The 9,237-nt window shown below is 58.3% G+C and overlaps 1 protein-coding gene across 1 annotated transcript, besides 1 other annotated feature; it reads right to left on the bottom strand.

Moving 5' to 3' along the window:
- Positions 1-731: 731 nt before the first annotated feature.
- Positions 732-1,171: a repeat region.
- A 3,184-nt stretch (positions 1,172-4,355) lies between these two features.
- Positions 4,356-8,474, bottom strand: LPMP_210880 (hypothetical protein; the record flags this gene model as incomplete). The annotated part of the gene is made up of 1 exon (XM_010700573.1): positions 4,356-8,474. The coding sequence occupies one exon, from the start codon at positions 8,472-8,474 to the stop codon at positions 4,356-4,358; it is 4,119 nt and encodes a 1,372-aa protein (XP_010698875.1).
- Positions 8,475-9,237: the final 763 nt, after the last annotated feature.

The following is a 9,237-nucleotide window of genomic DNA, read 5'->3' as shown; positions in this document are numbered from 1 at the left end:
TCCCCTCCCCTCCCCCCGCACCCCCTCTCTCCCGGCTCCACCACACCCCCTATCGTGCGGCATCCTAAACGTCAGCGATATAACGCAGCGCACTCACGCACAGGCACATGCAGAGCGATTCACACATAGGTAAACACAACGTGAGGAGGGGGAGGACACACAACACAGAGAGACAGACACTCCTCAGGACAAAGCGAAGAAACTCAAAAAAAAAAGAGCTCAGTGCACCTGAGAAGAGAAGAGCAAAGAGAAGAAATAAAAACGTCGACAGACAGATTGAAGCCAACCAGTATATATACACCTCAGCCCCTCCTCCCTCACAGCCAGCAGAACACACACACACAGCGGGAGAACGCACCAACTGAAAAGAGAGGGAGATGGTGATGATGAATACGAATAAAAGGAGGAAACCAACATACATCGCCAACCACGAGGCTCGTGCGTGCCGCAGAGGAGAAAGAGAGGAGGAAGAGGAGGAGGAAGGGTGTACTCTAATCACGGCAAACACAAAAACACCAAGAGCAACAACAGCAAAAAACCACACTGACGTGGCAGCATCTACCAAACACACGATAACCCCCACAGTCTTCTCGTGAGTAGAGGCGTCTTTTCACACGCTAAACAGTAAGATACAGAGAGAGAGAGAGACATCATGCAAGAAATATATTCATATACCTCCCACATGTCCGCTCTCCGCCACACAACACACGAGTGGATCCCCGCCCCGCCCACGGCCTGCCACAGGCCCACCGCGTCGTGCAACGCCGCCGCAGACACGCGCGTAGCAGCAGGGCACCGGCTCAGCCATCTGAGCACAGCCCCCGCCCCAAACCCCCCACACACACACACACATCGCAGACAGCCCCACAGCAGCCCCCGTCGCGCCGGCCGCCACCCGCCACGCCCCCCAGCGCGGCCCAGGCCCCCCGCACCAGCAGGCAGCGAGAGCCGGGTACAGCACGCCCGAGTCATGCAGGCACCCTGCGCACCACACGGATGGCACCAACGCCCGCAGTGCCGCTCAGAGCCTGTCACCGCCAAAGGTGGTCTGGCATTGGCAGGGGTAACGTGGGGCTGCTGGGCCCTCCTCACACAGAGAGCGCGGGGGTATACTAGGCCCTGGGATACCAAGCACAGGGAGGGGAGGGGGGTCCTGCCCGCCATCAGGGGGGGAGGGCAAAGGAAGCAGAGAGAGCACAAAGGAGAAAAAAAAGGATGGAAAAGGGACAGCTCGAGTGGAGTCAGAGACACGCCACACCAGCGAGACTCCCAAACACGCTGGCACACAAACTCGCACACAGGTCCCTCCTCCACTCACCCAGAGAGAGAGAGAGACCAAGGTTAAGAAGAACCCTCTTCGGCAGAGTGATGGCTTAGGAGAACATTGATGTGCCTGCCGCAGTGTGTCTGTGGGGATGGACGAATGGCTGTGTGAACACAAGGGTGGAATTGGGTCAGATGAGAGAGGCACGTTGAACGAGGCAGCGGCCGTTGTTAGTGTGGCAACGGACTTTAGTACGTGAACAGGAACACTCATCCGCCACTGTTGTTCGTTGTGGAAGGGGGGAAAGAGGTGTCGTTGGCTCTTCTCTCCCTCTCCTCCTTACTCCGTTGCGTTCAAGGATTCACTGTCGTGTCTCTCTCGTTTCCTCTGGAAGAGACGCGCGGGGGCAGAGCCTGTGGAGCGCACATGCAAACACGAGACAGAGAGTGAACGCAATGGAGCGAGAAAAGGGCGGAAGAAAGGGGGAGGGTGCGAGGAGGGCACCTCAGTGCTGATAAGCCAACGCAACGCAGACACACACGGGGGACTAAAGGGGTTCCACGGGTACGAGCGAGAGAGAAAGTGAGAGATAGAGAGGGAGGGGGGAGGAGGAGAGAAGACGACGACACAGATGCGGAAGGATACCAATAAGAAGAGAGACGAGCAAAAGGGGGGAGAAGAGAAAAAAAAGTTAAAACTCCTCCGAGAGAAATTCGCCAGTACTTCTCTAGCAGCCCTCGCGCAACTCGCACGAGCACACGTATTCAGGCGGCACTTACACGAAGGGGGGAGGGAGGGAAAGAGTGAGGCCTGCAAAAGTCACGCAACAACCAAAGAGAAAGAGAGACGCCACCGTATGAAATGCCACGGGGTAAATAACGAGAACGCCGCCGACGACGACAGCCAACTCACTACAGAAACAACATGAGAGAGAGAGAGAGACGCACACACGCACACAGACACACAGAGAGAGACAAAGAGAGAGAGAGAGAGGGGGGGGCTCCAACGCGAAAACGAGAAGAGAGAAAAGGAAACAACAGCGATGACAGCAACGGCGCCGCAGCCGAACGCGCACAAAGCCAAGGAGAAAAACGTCGCCAAAAAGAACGAAATACAAAAAGGAAACCCCAAAACCAAACAGCGAATCACTAGCACGTAAAGGGACAACCTGACGACGACAGCACCAGCAGGAGAGAGGAGGAGGGGGAGGCTCGTGCTGACGGGCACACTCCCTCTCTTCTTCTCAGGTTTATTGGGAGGAAGGTTTGGTGGAGAGGGAGGGAGGAGGGAAGGGGGTTAGTCGTGGTGGTGGCTACAAAACCCACCTTAGCTATCGCCTTCGCTGGCTTCTTTGATAAAGAGAGACAAGAATGAAAAGGATAGCGGGAGGAGAGGGAGAGGGGGGAACGATAAAGCTGCGGGGATCACTCGCCATCGACTGTCTCCACTCCTGTCTTTTCTTTTCTCCCTCCTTTGCTTACCACGCCGCCGCCCCTTCGCATTGTCATTTTGTTCTCTTTCATTGGTTAGACTCCCTCCCCCCCCCCCCCCAGCCACACCCACAACCACTACTGCCCAGGGCACGCCTGAACACTGACAGGGGGAACACAAACGCCACACAAGCACATGCACAACGACAGGTAAGAAAACAAAAAGAAAAAGGGAAGAGAACGGCATCCAAACTGTCAACCAACCATCGGCAAGGCCACGCACGCACGCAGCTGTTCCCGCGCGCACCGGCAAACGCGCATGCACCCATGCTCACCACCGTTCGAATGAATCGAAGGAAATGGAAGAGAGGGGGGGGGAAGGGGCACCAAAAATTCAAGGAAAAAAAGGCAGCATCGGTCACATCAGACAACGGGGTAGAGAACGATAAACGAAGGAAAAGACAGGAGGGAGAGAGCGAGAGAGACCTGGTACACAGACAAACCAACTCCGATACACAGACACACACAGAGAGAGAGAAAGGGGGAGGGGGAAAGACACCAAAACCGCTGACGACACCGAAACAAAAGGAAAAGTGACAGACTCCGGAGAGAAACGCAAAAAGAAAAAAGGGAGAGGGGGGCTCTCTGTCTACCACCATCACAGCACCCCCACCCACACACCCACACCCCCACCCTCACGCACACACACACACACACACACAGGCAAGCACACACAGGCAAGCACACTTTGCTGAAGCCAAAGCGAAAAGGTTTTCGTTTTTTTGTTGCTGTTGCGCGAGGAGAGGGCGCAACGATGATTTGAGCTTGGGGGAAGGAGTACAGTTCGGCAGTAGTGGTGGCAGTGCCTGGTGATTGCATTTGCTGCTGCCGCTAACACGACTGCTGCTCACCAGCATTCTTGCGCGGACACTCCCTCCTCTCCTCTCGTTTGTCGCCGCTGGTGAGAAGAGGGAGAAAGAAGGGTGGGGGTGGGGGGCGAAGAAAACGTGCACATCCGGAGAGTTGAACGACTCAGAGAGCGAGAGAAACATGGGGAAAAGATGGAAGAGATGAAGGAGTACGCAGCTGAGAGGGGGAGGGAGGAAGGTGTAGGAGGGAGAAAGAGACTTGGAAAACGAAGCCAACAGAGAACGCAATACACACACACACACACGCACGGGCCTCAGATATTGTCTTTGTGCGGGAGAGGGTAAAGAAAAGACGGGAGAGAGGGAGAGCAGAATGGTGTACTCGACAAGGAACAGCATCAGCGAAGACGTATTACCTCACCCCACCTCAGACCGAATTCACACGTCCACGTACAAGCATATGCACACGCGCTTGCAGCTAAGCCCCATGGCGAGATCTAAAGCCAGTCCGGCAAAGCAAACAAGATGGGGAGAGAAACAATCGTAACAGCAGCAGCAGACTTGATGGGGAGAAAGAGCACAGAGGAAAGAGAGAGAAGAGGATGAGGCGTGCTAACGTCCCCCCTCCTCGCCCAGCTGTCACTCCGCTTCCTCCCCCCCTCTTGCCTCCTCCTCTGACGGCCCGCGTTCTCCCTCTCTTCTCTCATATCCCCAGGTAATGTGAGAAAGAAAAGCCCCTCAATTGAGGTCCCTCCAATCCCATTCCCTTTTACGTCCCTCCCCCCCCTCTCTCTACTCAAATTGGAAGTAGCCATGCACGTCCTCCGGGGCCGGCCCGTCGAGGTGCAGCTCCCACTTCTCATGCAGCAGGTTGAGCGCGTTCGCTACCACGTCCGTCTCGACGAGCTCCGGCGAGCTCACAATGCTCGGGTCGCGCAGGATGTACACGTTGAGCAGGTAGAGTGCGTGGAAGGTAAACTCCATGACGCGGCGCAGCTGGGTCTGGATGTTCGGGATTGCCTTGAACTTCGTCTCAAGCAAGTGGCAGCGCTCCTCCGGCGTTTGGCAATTCGCCTCGTAGTCAGGCGGGAAGACGAGGACGTAGTGCAGTAGTAGGCCGCCGAGTGAACTGGGCACGTCGCCGAAAGGGAGCAGCGGCGCCATGCTGTCGTAGTCCTCCAGTGAGCAGTCACTAAATCCGGAGAGAAACAGCGCGGCGGCGATGGCCTCCGTTAACACTCGCAAGCTGCGGTTCATAACACGTGACATAACGGTGAAGGCACATAGCTGGCGGCTGTACACCGGAGCCCACTCGAACGCCGACTCCTCGTCCGCCTTCTCCTGATACGGCACCGACACAAGGCAAGCAATGCGCGTCGCCAGCAGCACCTCCGGTGGGTCGACCAGCGCGCCGTCCTCGTCGTGCTGTAGCTCGATGGTATCAGCGAAAGTGAAGGCGATGGAGTTGATAGTGCTGACACGTACAAGCTCGGTGAAACGCACCAGCGCGCACTGGAACTCCTGTGGGCAGCGCTCGAGGGAGATGCTAAGGTAAGCTGTGAAGAAGACGCGCTGCTCGGCCATGTTCGGGTCTGAGGGGCTTTCGGGGAGGTCGTCCTTGCCGCCGTCCAAGCCGTTGCTCTGGTCCTCGGGGGCGGACTGGCCCTGCACCATCGCCTGCACCGGCTCCGACACCAACTCGGCGCCATCCATCGGATCTGCGGAGTGGGAAAAGTACCCGACAAAGTCAAACGTCTTGAGCAAAATGGCGAAGAAGGTCTCTTTTTTACCATGGTATAAGATCGGCGCATCGCGAGGGGACGCGTTAGGCGGCGTCTGCGGCGCCGGGATGCACATCACCGACGACTTGAGCGACAACACCATGGACATGTCGATGTTCTCCAGCTGATCATCCGGCACGCTGGCAAGCTCCGGCGAATTCTTAAGGTTCCACTCGTCCAGCACGATGAGACGATCAGGCGGCAGCACACTCATGAGAATCGAGTCGAACCATCGCACCCATGAGATCTTGCCGAGGCGCTGCCCGTGCGCATCCGCCTTGATACGAGAGACCATCTGCGAGATGATCTGCCCGCGCAGTGCCATGAGAGGGTGCAGTAAGTGGTGGTACTCCTCCGTGTCGGCGACGGGGAACTCATCGCGGATGTAAAGCTGGGTGACGGCGGTCATGAGGCCCACCGAGAGCAGGCCAGTGAACTGAAAGTAGAAGAGGGACAGCGGCACAAGGTAGCCAAACACGCCAGACAGATTGTTGGGCATGTTAGCGTTCGTCAGGCTGGGGTCTAGGATGCGCTTGAAGTATACGAGAGAAGACTCCGACGTCACCTGGTTGGAGAAGACGGGGCTGTACTGGATGTACGTCCGGCCCTTCGAGTGCTTCAGCTTCTCAAGATTGGGGCGCTCATTCTGGTTCTGCGGGTACTCGTACTGGTCAATGAACTCGCGAAGGGTGTTGAAGTTCGGGTGCGGCGTCGACAGCTCCTCGTAGATGCTCTGCGTCGACAGCTGCACACTCGCGTGGGCGGTCGTGATAGCCGGGTGCGAGGCGATGAGCAACCCAAAGTCGAGAAAGCGATCGCCAGCCGCGGCGGTGGACGTATCCGTCACATAACGTGGGAAGAGCTCGCGCAGGACCTCGTCGCGGTCGTAATAAGCCACCTCGCTCGTCTGCAGGTTCACCTCGGCAATCGCCTTCATGTCGTCGTAGGGCACCATCAGCATCTCCGGAGGGCCCATCAGCAGCTGCGCAATGCCTTCTTTGTGGAGGGTGCACATCTGGCACCAGTTGAGGAACGGCGCCGTCACGCAGACCACGTTCTCCTCGGTGCGCAAGAAGCGCTGAATGGCTCGCAGAACGTCCTCGCCGACGGCCGAAGACGTCTCAAAGGCCTCCGTAATCTCGTCCTGCGTGGGGAGCTCGAGGCCCTCGTTCAGCTTCGCCCACACTGCGTCGCGTGAGTGCAGCTCGTCCGGGCTCGGCAAGAACGCCTCCACATCGCCATTGATACTAATACCGTTCAGCACCCATAACGGCTCCAGGTGGTGCGCACGCATCTGTTCCACATGCTTGTGCACAAGCGACAGCAGACAGTCAGGCAGGCAGGAGTGCAGAAACCAAAGCGGATCGGTGCGCTGCAGCTGCGCGCGGAGGTTGGTGATCATGTAGTTGCCGTCCACTGCAATCGTGATGCGGCTGTCGCGCTTCGCGTCGTAGTCCTCAGGGAAGAAGGTGCTCAGGGTTGTCTTGCGCAGCAGTCGCTTCTCCATGAGGAACTCGTAGAGGGTCTGTTGTGGGGCGAGATCGCCACGCGGGTCAGCGTCCATGTACCCCGCCATCGGAGGACCGCCCATCGCGCCCATCATGTTGGCATCCATGCCCCCAGCGTACATGCCCGGGACACCGCCGCTCTGCTGCATCATGGGCCCTTGCACACCTTGCGGTGTTGGTGGCATCATCATCTGTGGGTTCATATTGCCGCTACCCGGCATCTGCTGCGGGCCACCAAGACCGCCCATCACACTCGGCGGCTGGCGCTGCTGCTGTGGTAGCGCCGGTGGCGGAGCGCCCATGCTGTTGCCTATCGAGCCCATGCTACCGACACCCATACGCGCCCCAGGAACACGGCCACGGCCCACCATCGGCACCGGGCCACCGCCGACGTATTGCATGCCACCTATCTGTGGCTGCCCCTGCGGCGGCGGAGACAAGTTTGGCGGCATGTGCGTCGGTGGTTGCAGCGGCGAGCCCCAGTTGCTGTTCATTCCAGGCTGCGATTGCTGTTGCAGTGGGGGTAGAGGGCCCGGCTGCATTTGCTTGTTGCCTCCCATTGCCCCCATCATGCCACGGCTTGAACTGTTTGGTGCATTGCTGCCGCCCCCCATCATGTGCTGCTGCTGCTGCTGCTGTGGGAGTGGTTGCATCTGCATGTTCGGGTTCTGCACCCCACCACCCATCCCACGCCCACCGCCACCACCGCCGTAGCCACCGTTGGCTTGGTAGTGCTGCTGTAGGAGAGGCAACTGCATGTGCATCTGCTGCGGGTGCTGTAGAGGCGGCGGAGGTGGCTGGCCAGCACGATAGCCGTTGTTCTGCGGTGGTGAACTGCTGTCCATATCAGGGCCATAGCCGCTATCCCCGCGCATCATCCCCTGCTGTGGCTGCTGCGGTGCGCTATTGACGAAGCTCGGCGATGGCTCCATGTGCGGTGGCGGCGGCGGTGGGGCAGAACCGCGCATATTCGGGTTGTAGCCCATCCCTCCGCCTTGATTGCCACCGTAATACGGCTGCTGTGGCGGTGGCGGTGGCAGCTGCTGTTGTTGCTGAGGCGGTGGCCCCATGTTTGATGGACCAGGCGTGCGGACCCGGCGCCCAATGCTGTTTGGCGTGTTCGGACCACCACCCTGCGGCGGTGGCGGCAGCTGCTGGGGATAGGGGGACGTCTGCATGCGGGGGGCGTACTCGCTCCCCATCCCCACAATCTGCGGGTGTGGAGACGGGGACATCATGTGGGGAGGAATGCTACCTTTGCTGCCGCCGTAGGTGGTACCACCACCGCTGTACACAGGCGAGGTTGGCACGTTACCACCGCCACTGCCGCCGCCATACACCATGTTGTTCATGTTGTTCGATCCGCTGCTGCCACTGTGCGGCGGTGGCGGCATTCCGCCGCGGCCACCATCATTGTAGCTGGTGTGATGATGAAACACGTGTAGATGCGACGGCGGCCCACCTGTGCCATTGCCGTAGCCTTGCTGCTGCTGCTGCTGCTGCTGCTGCTGTGGCTGTGTTGGTGACTGCTGTTGCTGTTGCTGTGGTGGTGGTGGCTGCTGTTGCTGTTGCTGCGGAGCAGGGCCCTGGCCACCACCACCGCGATGCATGCGAGGCGGCATACCTAGTTACGCCGTTGTTCTTTCTTTTCCTTTTCCTCAACGGCTTTGTGCTGGTACTTAAGCTCGCTTCCTGCTTCAATGTTTTCCCTTTTGGCGCCGGTCCCCCGCCTGTACCTCGTCTGTGCGTGGCGTGGGAGAAGGAGGAAGGGTAGTGTGGCTGTGTGCTTGTGTGTAGGTGGAGGAGGAGGGGGAGTGTAGGGTGGGAGCGTCTCTCTGCTCTTCTCACTCGTTTCCACTTTCCTTGGTTCGTCTGCCTGAGTGTGTGCGCGTGTGCGTGCGGGTGAACTTTGATAAAAAAAATGGGTTGTTTTGCACGCACACAGAAAGCACGCACAGGGGGGGGAGGGGGGAGAGAAAAGAAAAAAGGGAAACGTATGGAACGCTTCTCAGCTGCCACACAGTGCGCACACAAGACACCCCGGAGCAAGGCAAGACACACAAGAAAAGGAAAGGACTAGTGAACACAAACGAAGCCATACGAGAGAACGATAAGGCAGCACAGTGACAGGCACACAGGAACGCGCACGTACGGGCACAGACGTACAAGAGCCAGCACAGCTTGATGGAATCGTTAGCCCTCTCCGCAGATTGTACGCTGGGGGGTGATCCGCATTCCTTTCTTTTCCATCGAGAGGGGGTACTCTTGACTCACCTCAGCCGCCACCGCTGCGCATGATGCATTTTCACATCGCATTAGCTAAGATGCGGCGTGGTGGTGTATTCGTAAGCAAATGAAAAAGAGAGGCAAAACTGTGGGCGTGAC

The sequence above is a fragment of the Leishmania panamensis genome (assembly GCF_000755165.1).
Source record: "Leishmania panamensis strain MHOM/PA/94/PSC-1 chromosome 21 sequence".
In the NCBI taxonomy this organism is placed as follows: domain Eukaryota; phylum Euglenozoa; class Kinetoplastea; order Trypanosomatida; family Trypanosomatidae; genus Leishmania; species Leishmania panamensis.
Note: the sequence above shows the minus strand (reverse complement) of the source record. Positions and strands in the feature narration are given on the sequence as shown.